Source organism: Muscardinus avellanarius, assembly GCF_963383645.1.
Source record: "Muscardinus avellanarius genome assembly, chromosome: 10".
Classification (NCBI taxonomy): domain Eukaryota; kingdom Metazoa; phylum Chordata; class Mammalia; order Rodentia; family Gliridae; genus Muscardinus; species Muscardinus avellanarius.
In genome coordinates, this window is record NC_137796.1 from 18,988,089 (window position 1) to 19,002,119 (window position 14,031).

Genomic DNA, 14,031 nt, shown 5'->3' on the forward strand with positions numbered 1-14,031 from the left:
GAGCCCATCCTGCCACCACCCACCGTGCCCCCACGTCACAACAGCCTGCATCCTCTCCTCGCAGCGCTCCACACGCCCCTCCGCGTGCCCGTAGGTGCCGTTTTCATAGTGTGATAAGGTCTGCATTCACATCCGCACACTTCGCTCTTCACCCCAGGTTGAAGCCACATCTACCCTTCTGGGGCTGAGCGCTAAGAAGTCCCGGGTGGGCCGCTGAAGACTTGGTGGTCACGCGGCCTACACCCCGCCCCCACCCCTTGGGAAGTGGCGCCCAGCGCTCCCCACTTCAATACAGATGCTCTTTCCTGTTGGGAATAAAGTGCCAGAGACTCAGCTTCCTTCCTTTCTGCTTTGGGGAGGGAGGGGCTTTGGGCTGGGAAGTGGGAGAAAGGCTTCCTTGGGGAGAGGAATTCTGCTGCTGTGTGCCAGAGTGGCTGGAGTCACCCAGGCCCTGTGAGCAGCTGAGGGCGTGCCCAGCTCTGCCAGGGCGAGAGTGCCACTCTCAAGGCCAAGTTGTTTGTGGAGGAGGGAGAACAGGAAGCCTGGTCAAGTCTGGTAAGTTCTGTATCAAACTGCCCTGGGCATCTCAGAGCAAAACCGGGGTCTTGCAGATATCAAGGGAGGCCTGGTTCTACCCTGCCTTGCTTGGTATCTGCAGAGGCACAACCTAGAAACCCAGCAGGCAAAGGCCTCCCAGGTGCCTCCCCCATCACACCCACCTCCCTCTCGCTTCCTGAACCTCCCTCCTCCTTCTCAGAGGGGACTCAACAGACGCAGAGCCCAAAGGAGTAGTCACTCTGCCTACTCCACCAGGCCCTCGCCCCCACGCCACCACCACCACCACCACCTCAGCTCCTGCTCCTCCAGGCCCACCATGGACTCAGCAGGCGAGGACAAAATGAAACCTGCGCTTCCCAGTGGTATGAGCCCTCCTGGGTGGGCTGGGGGAAGGGCAATGGCCAGAAAGATGGGAATGTGGGGTGGGTCCTTCCTGCCAGGTCCGGCTGGATCTCTGTAGGACAGTAAGGAGCACACCATCCCGAGGACAGGCTGAAGCCAATAGGTTTGATAGCCGTAGGTCTTCCCCGACTGGCGCAGCTGCCCAGGCTCTTCCTGCCCAGGACCTGAATGGCCGGAGCAGGAGAGAGCAGAGCAGCTGGCCCGGGGTGCAGCTCTCAAGTGGGCCTCAGGCATCTTCTACCGGCCAGAGCAGCTGGCCAGGCTGGACCAGTACCGCAGCCGTGAGGTGCAGCGAACCTGCTCCCTGGAAGCACGCATCAAGGTCGCCTGGGGCAGGGGGCAGCTGGGCTGGGGTGGGCTTCGGGGCTGGACAGGCCTCACTGGTGACCTTTCTTCACAGTCAGTGGTGCAGTCCTACCTGGAAGGTGTGCAGACTGGTGTGTGGCAGCTATCCCAGGCCCTCGAGGCTGTGCAGGGAACCCGTGAGGCCCTAGGCCAGGCCCATGGGTTGCTCCAAATCATGGCTCAGGCCTCTCAGACCCTCCAGCCCCTGCGGGAGCGGGTTGCTCAGCATAAGCAACTGCAGGTCCTATCTCAGTTGCTGCCCCGGCTGCAGGCAGGTGAGTGAGCAGGGTCCCTGGACCTCAACTTTTAACAGATACTCATCTCTGATCATGGGCTGGGGTGCTAGATGGGGGACTGCACGGAGGGACACACTAGGGGCCTCCTGGAGAGTAACCCAATCTTCAAATGGCATACGAATCGGTGCAAAATCAGCTCATCCTGGGAGTTCAAAGCATGAAGTGTGTAAGGATGGATAACCATCCAGTCAAGTGTTTCTCGTCAGCCTAGTTGTTAATATATTAAAATAATTCCCTTGTGGGGTGTATTCATTTCGAGTCACCCCCCCCCATGCCATTTTGGCATGGGGCTGTATTTCTATTTTCTGTTTTTCTATCTTTCTAATAAACTTCTTTAAAAAAAAAATTCCCTTGTGGGATGGTGGGATGAATAGCCACTAATACGGTTCTCCAGTTCCTTCTAACTTTCCTCTAGCAATGGGACTTCCTCTAGTTCTGCTTGCTCAAGGGTTGATACCTGGCCCACCAGGCCTCTAGAACTTTACCTGGATTCTTTCAGATCAACCAATGCTGGATTGTGCTGGTGATTAAATATTTTATACGAGCCAGGCGTGGTGGCGCACGCTTGTAATCCCAGCATTCGGGAGGCTGAGACCTGGAGGATGGCGGTTCGCGGACAGCCTCAGCTACTTAGTGAGGCCCTCTGCAACTCAGTGAGACCCGGTTTCAAAACCTAAAGAATAAAAAATAGGGTAGGGGGTGTAGCTCGGAGGTCAAATGCCCCTGGGTTCCATCCCAGACCTGAAAAATAAATAAATAAATAATTTTTTTGTGGTACTGGGGGTGGAACCCAGGGGTCTTCTACCTCCAGGCTACACTCCCAGACCTATTTTATATTTTATTTGGAAACAAGGTCTCTTAAGCCAGCTGAGGCTGGCTTTGAACCTGCGTGATCCTCTTGTCTCAGCCTCCCAAGCACAGGGATTACAAGCATGCGCCACCACGCCTGGCTAATAATAAATATTTTATACATCACCTAGGGCCTCAGTATCCCATGCTATACCCATCGCACAGGTAGGAAGGCTGAGACCCAAAGCTGTTTTCTCTCCCTCATTAGTGCCGGCTGCAGTGGCCCACACTCAGACCCTGATTGATACCCAACGGTTCTTGGAGGCATATGTGAACTTGCGGGATCTGGAGCAGCTGCAAGAGGAGACGTGGGCCCCCCTGGGGGGCCTGGAGTTGCCAGTCTTCCAGGGCCTAGGCCTTCTGGCTGAGGCGCTGGGCCAGGCCGTGGAGGCAGCTGCAGGAGATGCTGGGCGACTGGCACGGGAGGATCCAGCTCTTCTGGTGGCTGCTGTTCGAGTGGCAGAGGTGGAGGCTGGGCGCACGACATCCCTGGGACAGGCCCCCCGAGACTGGCAGCAGCGTTGTCTGCGAGCATTACAGGCAAGCCTGGAGCAGGCCCATTTTTCAACAACTGTGCTTCCTGAGCCAGGTGCCCTAGCAGGTTGGCTGGAGACTCTGCAGATGGCCCTGCCTGCTGAGTTGGCCACAGCTGAGGCGCTAATAGCACCCTGCTTCCCACCACACTACAAAGTGGTCCAGCTCTGGGCCCACACCCTGCACAGCGGCCTGCGTCGCAGCCTGCAGCAACTCCTCATGGGGCCGGAGCTGGAAGCTGCCGATGCCTTCGCCCTGCTGCACTGGGCACAGCACGTCTACCTGGGGTCAGTGTCCGTGGCTCAGCGAGAAGTGGGAGGATAAGAGGCAGGATGCTCGGTGTGACACTGGGCCACCTATCTCCAGGCAGGACATGATGGGGAGCCTACAGTTGGGGCCAGAGGCTGACGTTTCCCAGCTGGAGCCCCTCCTGACCTTGGAGAATATTGAGCAGCTGGAGGAAACCTTCGTGGCCAAAGTCCAGGTGAGGGGTGAGGGCACCAGACAGAGACACTCTTTTTTTCCCCCAGGTCTAGGGATAGAACCCAGAGGCATTTGACCTCTGAGCTACACCCCCTGCCCAATTTTTTATTCTTTATTTTGAAACAGGGTCTCACTGAGTTGTGGAGGACCTCACTAAGTAGATGAGGCTGCCTGCGAACCGTGATCCTCCGGTCACAGCCTCCCAAATGCTGGGATTATAGCGTGTGCTACCGTCCCCGGCTCACAGACACACTCTCTCTCTCTCTCTCTCTCTCTCTCTCTCTCTCTCTCTCTGCCATACTGGAGATGGAATTTAGGGGCATCCTATCTACTAGCTACACCCCTATTTTGGTTTTTATTATTTATATAGTACTGGGGATGGAACCCAGGGGCATTCTACCTCTGAGCTACACCCCCAGCCCTATTTTTTAGTTTTTAAAATTTTATTATGAAACAGGGTCTCAGTGAGTTGCAAAGGGCCTCAATAAGTAGCTGAGGTTGTCCGCAAACCTCAATCCTCCTTTCTCAGCCTTCCTGATGCTGGGATTACAAGCATGGGCCACCACGCCCAGCCACTCTTCTCTTTAGGCATGGCTTTTGTAGAGTTCTACTGCCTGTCTCCCCCTCTCCCAGGCAAGTGTGGCCCAGTGGCTGCAGAAGGCACTGGATGGGGAAGTAGCTGAGTGGGGCCGGGAGCAGGAGCCTAACACAGACCCATCCGGCTTCTACCACTCACCAATGCCGGCCATCGTACTGCAGGTGGGTAGGAAGTGGCCAGGCAGGTGGGCAGCCCTCAGTGGGAAAGGGGAGGGCAGGGATATGGGTTTTGCTGATGGCTGCCCATCTGCCTGCAGATCCTGGCTGAGAATATCCGTGTGACCAGCCCGGTTAGTGAGTCACTGCATCAGCGGGTGCATGGCATGGCGGTGTCAGAACTCAGCACATTCCTGAGGAGGTATGCTGAGCACAGACCCACTCCCAATCCTTAGCCCTACGTCAGGGACAACCAAAGAGGGTCTGAGTGAATAGGACACACTTGTGGGAGAGAACAACTTCAAACTAGAACCTGGAAGTGGGGCAGGAGTCCTGGGGCCGGGCTTGTGGGGCAGCAGTGTAGTAGCAAGTCCAGGAGCCACCTCTGTCATTGCAGCTTCAGCAATGCCCTGATCCGATTCTCCCGAGACCACCTCCGAGGGGAAGCCACGGCTCCTCACTACGTACCCTACCTACTGGCGGCCTTCAACCACCAATCAGCACTGAGGTAGCAGACGGTGCCCAAGAAAAACTGCCTTCACCAAGCCCCTGCTGAGTTCCTGTTCTGTATGGACTCCCCCACCCGCACACACAACTTTGGGCCCACATAGCTCAGGGGTCCCAGGCCTCGTTCTGCAGATTACTAGCTGTCCGACCTTGGGCACGTTACCTTATTTCTCGGAGTCTCTGTTCTCATTAGTTATTATGTGGGTAGGAATGGAATGGTCCGAGAAGTATCTACCAGCATCTCACATACACTGCCATCATGCATCCCTTCAGCAAGTCTTTATCAAGACCCTACTCTGTGCCTGGCAATGTCTGCAGTTACAGCCGTGGACAACCACAACCAAAACTCCTTTCTTCTTGGGTGTTATGTTCTCTGCGGTGGGAGCAGGGCGGACAGACAAGTCAATGAGGATTTTTACTGCCCACCGACTGGGGTTAGCTCCCTTCCCTTATGGAAGAAACACAAAGTGGAAGAATGGCTTGCCGTGGGCTGCGTGTCCCTTAAAGCAGCTGAGCGTGGCCTCTTTTTTTTTTTTTTTTTTTTTGTCCTGAGACCTTTCAGAGGCGCAGGGATCACCCCCACCCCACCCCTCCCCGCCCGCTCCCTCCGGCCACACACTTGAGCCACAAGGTGGCGCCCGAGTGGCCGAACCCCAGGGAGCCGTTCAGGCCTTGGCCTTGGTCCTGAAGTGGTGTTCTTTGGTCCGTCCAGCTCCTCAGTGTCCATCCTGATGCCCGAGGGAGCGGCTTCTGGGGTCTTGGCTCCGGTAGAAGCCGCCCTAGAGGAGTTGCAGAGGCGAATATGCCGCTTGGTATTAGAAGCACTGCAGGTGGAGCTCCAGGTGAGGCGTCCTTCCGGGCGGGATGAGGGTGGGAAGTGGAGGTGAGACGCCCGCGTGTGGGTCCCTGCGGGAACTGCCGGGTCGGGGTCAGATCTCTCTTCCGCAGCCCTTGTTTGCGGCTCTGCCTTCGCGCCGGTGGATGTCGAGCTCTGAGTTGCTGGAGTGTGTGTGCGAGCAGACGTCACGCTTCTGCCGGGATTTCTGGCGCGTGCGGAAACCTGCGGCTCAGGTGCAGGGCTGGAAAGGTCTGGGAGGGGGCGGCGCAGCTGGGCAAGCAGGAGCGGACGCCGCTGATCACCTTCCCCTCAGCTGCTGCTGGCCGAGGCGGAGCGCACCGTGGTGTTGCAGTACCTGCGCGCGCTGATGCAGGGCCGCCTGGTGTGCCGGGGCTCCGACGAGAGGACTCGGGCGGCCGAGCGCCTGCGGCACGATGCCGCCCAGCTGAAGGAGCTTTTTCTTGGTTTGGTGAGAGCGCGTTGGACGGGCAGACGGGCGGCAGTTCCAGTGGTTGTGTGGGGGCCACGGGCTGGTTCGAAACCCTACCTCGACGTGCCCAGGGCCTGGAGGAGAGCGCGCACTGCGCGCCCGTGCTGCTCGCCCTGAGCGAGCTGCTGAGCCTGCGCGACCTCACGCTGCTTGGGTTGGAGGTGGCTGGCCTGAAGCAACAATTTCCCGACGTGAGGTGCGGGGTGGTGGGCAGGGAGGGAGGAGGACCCCGGGAGGGGAAGGACGGGGCTCACGCACCTCGACGTTGTCCCTGCAGCGAGGAACACATCTCTGCCCTCTTGGACCTGCGCGGGGACGTGTCCCGAGAGCAGCGCCAGGCCGCACTCAGCTCCCTGCAGGCCGGCCAGCCGCCCTCGCCCCTCACAGGTCGCCGTGCACTCTTCAGCCTGGTGCCGGCGCCTACGCCCTCGCTCACCTCCTGCCTCCCCTCGGGGCCCTGCTCCTGATGTCCATCCACCTGCGGAATAAAGCCACGGCCTCGTACGCCTGAATCTCTGCGTGTTGGGGAAGGGGAGAGCTTACATTAAAAGTGTCCTGAAGGTTAAGGGTTCCATGCCCAGTAACATACCTAACGTGCCAGGCTGCAGTCCTGGTAGACGGTCAGCTGGCCACCTGTCGAACATCTGCTCCAGCCGGTCACCGTGGCACAGTCCTGTAAGCCCGGTACGTGGGAGACTGAGAGGAGGATCACAGGTTCAAGGTCAGCTTCAGCGACTTAGCGTGTCCCTCCGAAACTTAGTGAGACCCTGTTTCAAAAATAAAAAAAATAAGCCGGGCATGATGGCTCACGCTTGTAATCTCCGAGCTTGGGAGGCTGAGACAGGAGGATCGCACAGGTTCGAACCCAGCCTCAGCTATTTAGTGAGGTTCTCACCAACTTAGTGAGACCCTGTTTCCAAATAAAATATAAAAAATAGGTCTGGGAGGATAGCCTGGAGGTAGAAAGCCCCTGGGTTCCATCCGCAGTACCACCAAAAACAAAAATAAAATAGGGCTGGGGAAGCTCAGAGGTAGAATGCCTCTGGGTCTGATCCCCAGTACCAACACACACAAAAAAGAGACATCTGCCTTCGTATGTTTACTGAGTTCTGGAGTCCTGCAGACTATGGTCCCATGTTATTCACACCCAGACAATGAACAAGCATCGCCACCGCCCTTACTCTAGACAGACGCCAAGTCAGAGCGAAGCCCCCTCCCAACTTCAGAAGGGGACGGGCCTAGAAGGCGCCCCGCCCTGGGGCGTGGCCTGTGAGTGGCACCGCCCCCAAGCCCTGGCGGGCCGCGCCCACAGTGGTCTTCTGTGCGCCGCTGCCGCTGCAGCAGAGACTGACGTGTTTCGCGCGCCTTCGTGTGAACGTGCGCGTGCCGGAGTGCGTGCGTCACCGTTCGTTCCCGCGGGCTGGGCTGTCGGCGAACGGCATTGGGGAACGGGAGCCGCAGACGGCAAGAAGAGGAGCTAACAGGTGGGGGCGCGGCGCGCGGACCGACCGAACACCCACCACACTCTAAAGGATGGGACAAGGCAGGCGAGGAGACTCCTCTTACCGAGAAGCCTCTCACTCCATTGTCTCCTGACCCCGCCCTCCATTGGGCACGCCCTTCACCCCACCTCCCGCCGCCTATTGGCTGAAGGTCACGCCCCTCTTGGATCTCTTGGTCCTTATTGGCTCTTTCAGAGCCTCTTCTGAGGCTTTCTCATTGGCGCAAGGTCACACCCTCTCATTTGGCCCCGCCTTCAGTAGTCGGAGGCTCCTCCCCTCCCCAGCCTTCATTCATTCTGCATCTAGTCCTGAGTGCTGGAATATGAGGGTTAATCTGATCTCTCTCTGCGCTCCGGGTGTTAAAAAGATGGTAGGAAGATGTGGGCCTAGGTTCCAACAGTGACAGCCTAGGGCGGTAAAGAAGCCATCCAGTCACTGGGACCCTCTAGACTCTGCCGGGACGGCTTCACAGAGGAGGTGAGGCCTAAACCGTGCCCTGAAAAATGGTTGAGTTTGCCCCACGGAGACATTGCGAGGGCATTCTTGGCGGAAGGACCTGAGTCGTCAAAAGAAACAGGCTTATTCTGGTCACTGCGAGGAGGTAGGTCGAATGAAAGACTGGCCCAGGTAGCATCCTGAAGATCAGTGAGGAGTTTAGGAAAGTATAAAGTCAGTTTAGGGGAGCGTAGCCTGAGACCCAAAATCTTTTTCAAGGCAGGGTGGAGGAGGGTGACAGGGGAGAAGATCAGTTCTAGATGGGGACACAAAGGGCTGAGTGGGAATGAGGCAAAGTCTGGAATGAGGACTCGAGTTCATTTATGGAGCAACTGCTCTGGGTTCTGGAGATACAGCTGTGAACACTGGAAAAGAGAAAACATAATTATCAATATTCCATACAAACATAAAGCTTACTGCAGTACACTTTATTTACTTATGGTACCGAGGGTTGAATGTAGGGGGGCATTCTACCTCTGAGCCACGCCCCTAGCTCTTTTATTATTTATTTAATGTGTGTGGGGGGGTACTGAGTATGGAACCCAGAAACATTCTACCTTAGGATTATACCCCTAGCCTTTTTTTTTTTTTTTTTTCAGTATTAGGAATGGAACCCAGGGGCATTTTACCTTTATGCTACACCCCCATCCCTATTTTTTTAAATTCTTTTTTTATTTTGTGTTTTGCGATACTGGGGATGGAACCCGGGGTTTCTACCTCCAAGCAACACTCTCAGCCCTATTTTTATTATTTATTTTGAAACAGGGTCTCACTGAGTTGCAAAGGGCCTCACTAAGTAGCTGAGGCTGGATGTGAACCATCATCCTCCTGTCTCAGCCTCCCAGATGCTGGGATTACAAGCGTGCATGCACCACGACGCCTGGCTTTTATTCTTTCTTTCTTTCTCTATTTATTTATTTATTTATTTATTTATTTATTTATGTTACTGGGGGTGGAACCCAGGGGCTTTTCTACCTTTTCTACCTCCAGGCTATACTCCCAGACATATTTTATACTATTTGGAAACAGGGTGTCACTAAGTTGCTGAGAGCCTCACTAAGTAGCTGAGGCTGGCTTCAGACCTGTGTGATCCTCCTGTCACAGCTTCCCAAACTCTGTTATTAGAGGCGTGCGCCACCACGCCCAGCTTTTATTCCTTATTTTGAAACAGGGTCTAAGTTGCAGAGGGCCTAAGTAGCTGAGACTGTGAACTATGATCCTCCTGTGTCAGCCTCCTAAATGCTGGGATTACAAGTGTGCTGCACCACGCCAGGTTTCAGTCTGATTTTATTTCTTATTTGGAAACAAGGTCTCACTAGGTTGATGTCTCAGTACTTGCTAAGGTCCCCGAACCTGTGACCCTTCTGTCTTAGCCTCCCAAGTACTAGGATTACAGGTGTGTGCTACCATGCTCGGCCTTTTTTATTTTAAAATGGGGGTCTTTCTAAGTTGAGGCTGGCTATGAACCTGTGATCCTCGTGTCTCAGCCTCCAGAGTACTGGGATTACAGACATGCACCACCATGCCCAGCTCCTTTTTTTTTTTAAGGTACTGGGTATTGAACACAGGGGCATTCTACCTCTGAACTATACCCCCAGCCCTATTTTACTTACTTATTTGTGTGTATGTGGTACTAGGGATTGAGCCTACGGGTATTTTACTACCAGGCTACACCCCCAGTCCTATTTTTAATTTTTTTTTCAGTTCTAGGGATTTAACCCAAGGGCATTCTACCTCCAAGCTACACCCCCAGTTCTTTTTTTGTGTGTGTGGGTCTGGGGGTGGAACCCAGGGGAATTTGACCTCCCAAGTTACACCCCCAGCCCTATTTTTTATTCTTTATTTTGAAACAGGGTCTCACTGAGTTGCAAATGGCCTCACTAAATTGCTGAGGCTATCCACCAACTGCGATCCTCCTATCTCAGCTTCCCAAATGCTGGGATTACAAGTGTGCGCCACCATGCCTGGCTATGCTGTTTGTTTGTTTGTTTGTTTATTTATTTTCATGGTGTTGATGATGGAACCCAAGGATCTTCTACCTCTGGACTACATGCCCAGACCTGTTTTTTTGTTGTTGTTGTTTTCATTTTTTGGTGGTACTGGGGTTCCTGGAAGCCCTTCTACCTCCGGGCTATATAATTTTTTAAAATTTGGAAACAGGGTCTCTTAAGCCAGCGAGGCTGGCTTTGAACCTGCACAATCCTCCTGTCTCCACCTCCCAAGTGCAGGGATTACAAGCGTGCACCACCACGCCCAGCCTGTTTTATTTTTTATTTGGAAACGATTTCACTAAGTTGCTTAGGCTGAGGGAATAGCTACCCAGACTCCGGCAGCAGACCTTGAGTCCAACAAGGGCAGCATGGGGCACAGGGCCTGCAGCTGCTCTGGCCGTACCCCTCATGCCGATCTCCACATGCCCTTCTGTCTCCTTAGAGTCCAACAGTGGGAAGTTAGAGAGACCCGACTGGATGTGAACCCCAGGACAGAATGGTGCTGGACTCGGGGGCTCAGGTGTATCAGCGGGCACCCCCCAGCCCGCATGCCAGTCCCCTGTCCCTCCGCCATAGGCCAAAGCCCTCAGACCGAAATGGGCCACCCCTGTACCCCTGGCCCCAGTCCCTGTCAGTGCCCTTGGCTCTGGCAGTCCCCTCAACACTGCAGCCCCAGCCCAAGCAGCAGCCCTTCTCAAAGCTGCGGCCAGGCCACCGTGGCCATATGCGTCGAAGCGAGAGCACCTGCACTGTAAATAGCACTGGCTGGCGGGGGCATGGCACCCAGGGACGGGCCCCACCTGAGAAGAGACGAGACGCAGGTGAGGGCGCCCTGCGCTCTGCGGCCTCTCTGCCTCACATTGCTAAGACTCGGAGAGATGTAGGCAGTAGTACCAGCAAGAGTCCCTGCATGCTGGTAGCCCTGCGGCCCTCGAACATGGACCGTGAGCGGGACAAGTTCTTCCAGTCCCATTACACCTACAATCCACAGTTTGAGTACCAGGAGCCGTTGCCCACGAGTGTGCTGGAGAAGTACTGTGAGGCCTCCGGACAGTTCATCCATCAGGTCAGTCCAGCCCGCCCGCCTCACCCTGGCCCCGACCACTCAAGGGGCCTGCCTGGCCTGACCCGCCACTGTGGCCCTTATGCAGGCAGTTGGCATCATTGAGGCTGTCCTGGAGAAGTTTGGCACATATGAACGCTTTGAGGCTGCCACTGGGGGCCAGCTGCTGACCAAGTGCCAGATTTGGTCCATTGTGCGCAAATACATGCAGAAGGAGGGCTGCGTCGGCGAGGTGAGCTGGGCCCTCCTCAGCACACCCCAAAGCAAGATGCCTCGCAAGGGGTCCTAGGCCCAGCCCACAGCTGGCCAGCTGCACCCCAGGCCGACTTCTGCCCTGGCCCCAGGGGTGTGGGAGCTGGCCCTGAACAGAAGTGGCAGAGGGTGTGTGCGAGCCCTGGCTGCTGGGGCCATCGCTGGGCCCTCCTGTGTGGTGGCTGGTAGCGGGGCTCAGAGCACTGCCCCCTGCAGGTTGTGGTCCAGCTGAGTGAGGACCTGCTGTCACAGGCCGTGATGATGGTGGAGAACAGCCGGCCCACACTGGCCATCAACCTGACTGGAGCCCGCCAGTACTGGTTGGAGGGCATGCTGAGGCACGAGATAGGTCAGGCTGGGTGGTGGGCAGGTGGGAGGGTCGGGGTGAGGGCTCAGTGCGGGGCCCCAGTAACCCCTCCTCTGTTTCTCCCCCTTCCCTTGGAGGAGGACAGGCCCTTTCCATTCGTGCCCAGCTGCCTGCCCCCCTCACTCACAGAGGTAGGCCAGAAAATGCCTGCCCGCCCTCCGGGCTCACCCTCATCTCTGCTCCTTCCGGGTATCTTTTCCTCTCTCCAGTTCCTCTCTGATTTCACTGTAGTGGGGGCAAGGTTGCTGTGGCTCCAACAAGATAGAGGAGAACCCTGAGGGCCCCACCAGCCCAGCCAACTCGCAGGCCCTCCGGGGTGGGTGGACGGCCAGATCCGAGAAGCAGAATCCTGGAGGACAGGAGTCCTGTCTAGGAGGAAGTGCCCGGCTGTGAAGGAGGGCGCAGCACACGCATCACTGCACCTTTGTCTGTTCTTCCTTGTCAAGAACCCTGTTGTTCTGGGCAAGAGATGGTTTTGCTGAGGGCATCAGTGTTGACTATCAAAATGCTCTGAAAGGGCGCGTGGGATGTTGGGGTGGGGTGGGGTGTGCTCCTTATCTCTGGGAGGTATGTCTCTAGGGGGACATATGACTCAGGGCAGAGGGGACAGAGAAACGGACAATGAGAGAACAGAGCCCTGGATGGGTGGAGTGGGGGTCACGCCTGCCGGTCTGTAGGAGGCCTTGGTGAGGGGTAGGTGAGTATGCTTTTGTCTGGGGCCAGGGAAGCCTCCGTGTGAGAGCCTGAGTGTGGGGTCCTGAAACAAGGGCTGCCGCTGCCTGCAGGTGGCCTGCCCAGCGCCGCCTCCCCCTCGCCCTCTCCGCAGGCACCCACTACCTGCGGGGTGTAAACAACTCGCGCCAGCCCTGGCACAGCGCCGAGGGCCGACTGCAGTACGGGCTGCGGCCAGCCAACCCCACCGAGGAGGGCCTGGCCAGCCTGCACAGCGTGCTGTTCCGCAAGCAGCCGTTCCTGTGGCGCGCGGCCCTGCTCTACTACACCATCCACCGCGCGGCGCGCATGTCCTTCCGCCAGCTCTTCCAGGACCTGGCGCGCTACGTGCAGGACGCTGACGTGCGCTGGGAGTACTGCGTGCGCGCCAAGCGCGGCCAGACAGACACCTCCAAGCCAGGTGGGCACGCGCTTGTGTCGCGCTTGTCGCGTGGGGAGCGCCCTGGACTCGGGCAAGGGGAGGGCTCATCGGCTCCTGCGCTCACAGGCTGCTTCAGCAAGGACCAGGTGTACCTGGACGGCATCGTGCGCATTCTGAGGCACCGCCAGACCATCGATTTCCCGCTGCTGACCTCGCTGGGCAAGGTGAGGGACTTGGCCCCAGAGGCCCCGCCTGCTTTCCCCCTTCCGGTGTATTCCTTGTGCCTCTGGTTCGTGCTCACCTGAGACCTGGGTGCCAGACCTCTCTGGTGGGAGGGACCAGGTAGAGGTGAACAGAGGGGAGAATGAGAAGTCTGGGTCCGGTGTGGTGGCTCATGCCCATAATCCTAGTACTTGGGAGGCTGAGACAGGAGGATCTCAGGTTTGAAATCAAGCCTCAGCAGTTTAGTGAGGTCCTCAACAACCTAGCGAGATCTTGTTTCCAAATTAACAAACAAACAAACAAAAATCAGGGCAGAGGGTGTAGCTCAAATGTAAAATGCCTCCATGTACAATCTCTAACTCCAAAATAATAATTTAAAAAAGTACATAGGGCTGGGGATGTAGCCTGGATCTGGGTTCAATCCCCAGTCAAAAAAGAAAGAACTGTGGAAAGAAAAGAGACCCAGGACTGAGCCTAGAGATAGATAACATGGGTGTGAATGGAGGGAGGAGGAAGGGGTCCTGGGACCAGCTGTCTAAAAGCCAGGCAGCTCTGCCCATCCCTGAGACTCAGCTTCCTTCTTGCAGGTCTCCTACGAAGATGTGGACCACCTGCGGCCACATGGCGTGCTGGATAACACCCGAGTGCCCCACTTCATGCAGGACCTGGGACGCTACCGGCAGCAGCTGGAGCACATCATGGCCACCAACCGGCTGGATGAAGCAGAGCTGGGCCGCCTGCTGCCTGACTGACATTGGTTGAAGACTACCGGCAGAAGCCCTGGACAGAGGCCTCCAGATGGGCCCCCAGAACAGGAGCTGTCTGCTCTGTGCTTCTCTAGCCTAGTGTTTCTTGGGGGCATTGGGAGGCCAGGAGCATCCTGGGAGGAAAAGCAGCAACATCAGAAGGTGTTTGTCCCTTGCTAACCTTCCTGGTGCCTGTGGGGCGGCAGCAGCAGCCTGGCAGGCATACTGTTGAACAGAGGGGAGGC

General features: G+C 56.5%; 2 protein-coding genes across 3 annotated transcripts; both read left to right on the forward strand.

The window, feature by feature from the left end:
- Nucleotides 1-874: 874 nt before the first annotated feature.
- On the forward strand, nt 875-6,522 carry EXOC3L1 (exocyst complex component 3 like 1; the record flags this gene model as incomplete). Its single annotated transcript, XM_080704378.1, has 12 exons — nt 875-920; nt 1,107-1,580; nt 2,659-3,275; nt 3,355-3,468; nt 4,101-4,226; nt 4,322-4,422; nt 4,618-4,728; nt 5,440-5,569; nt 5,676-5,798; nt 5,879-6,034; nt 6,127-6,251; nt 6,333-6,522. The coding sequence occupies 12 exons, from the start codon at nt 875-877 to the stop codon at nt 6,520-6,522; spliced, it is 2,313 nt and encodes a 770-aa protein (XP_080560504.1).
- Nucleotides 6,523-10,515: 3,993 nt separating this feature from the next.
- MATCAP1 (microtubule associated tyrosine carboxypeptidase 1) lies at nt 10,516-13,792 on the forward strand (the record flags this gene model as incomplete). Of its 2 annotated transcripts, XM_080702060.1 has the most annotated exons (6): nt 10,516-11,109; nt 11,195-11,338; nt 11,575-11,707; nt 12,552-12,857; nt 12,945-13,042; nt 13,628-13,792. In XM_080702060.1, the coding sequence occupies 6 exons, from the start codon at nt 10,540-10,542 to the stop codon at nt 13,790-13,792; spliced, it is 1,416 nt and encodes a 471-aa protein (XP_080558186.1). The 2 variants fall into 2 exon arrangements, with proteins under 2 accessions (XP_080558186.1, XP_080558185.1); XM_080702059.1 differs by lacking the exon at nt 13,628-13,792 and having other exon boundaries at nt 10,540-11,109; nt 12,955-12,995.
- Nucleotides 13,793-14,031: the final 239 nt, after the last annotated feature.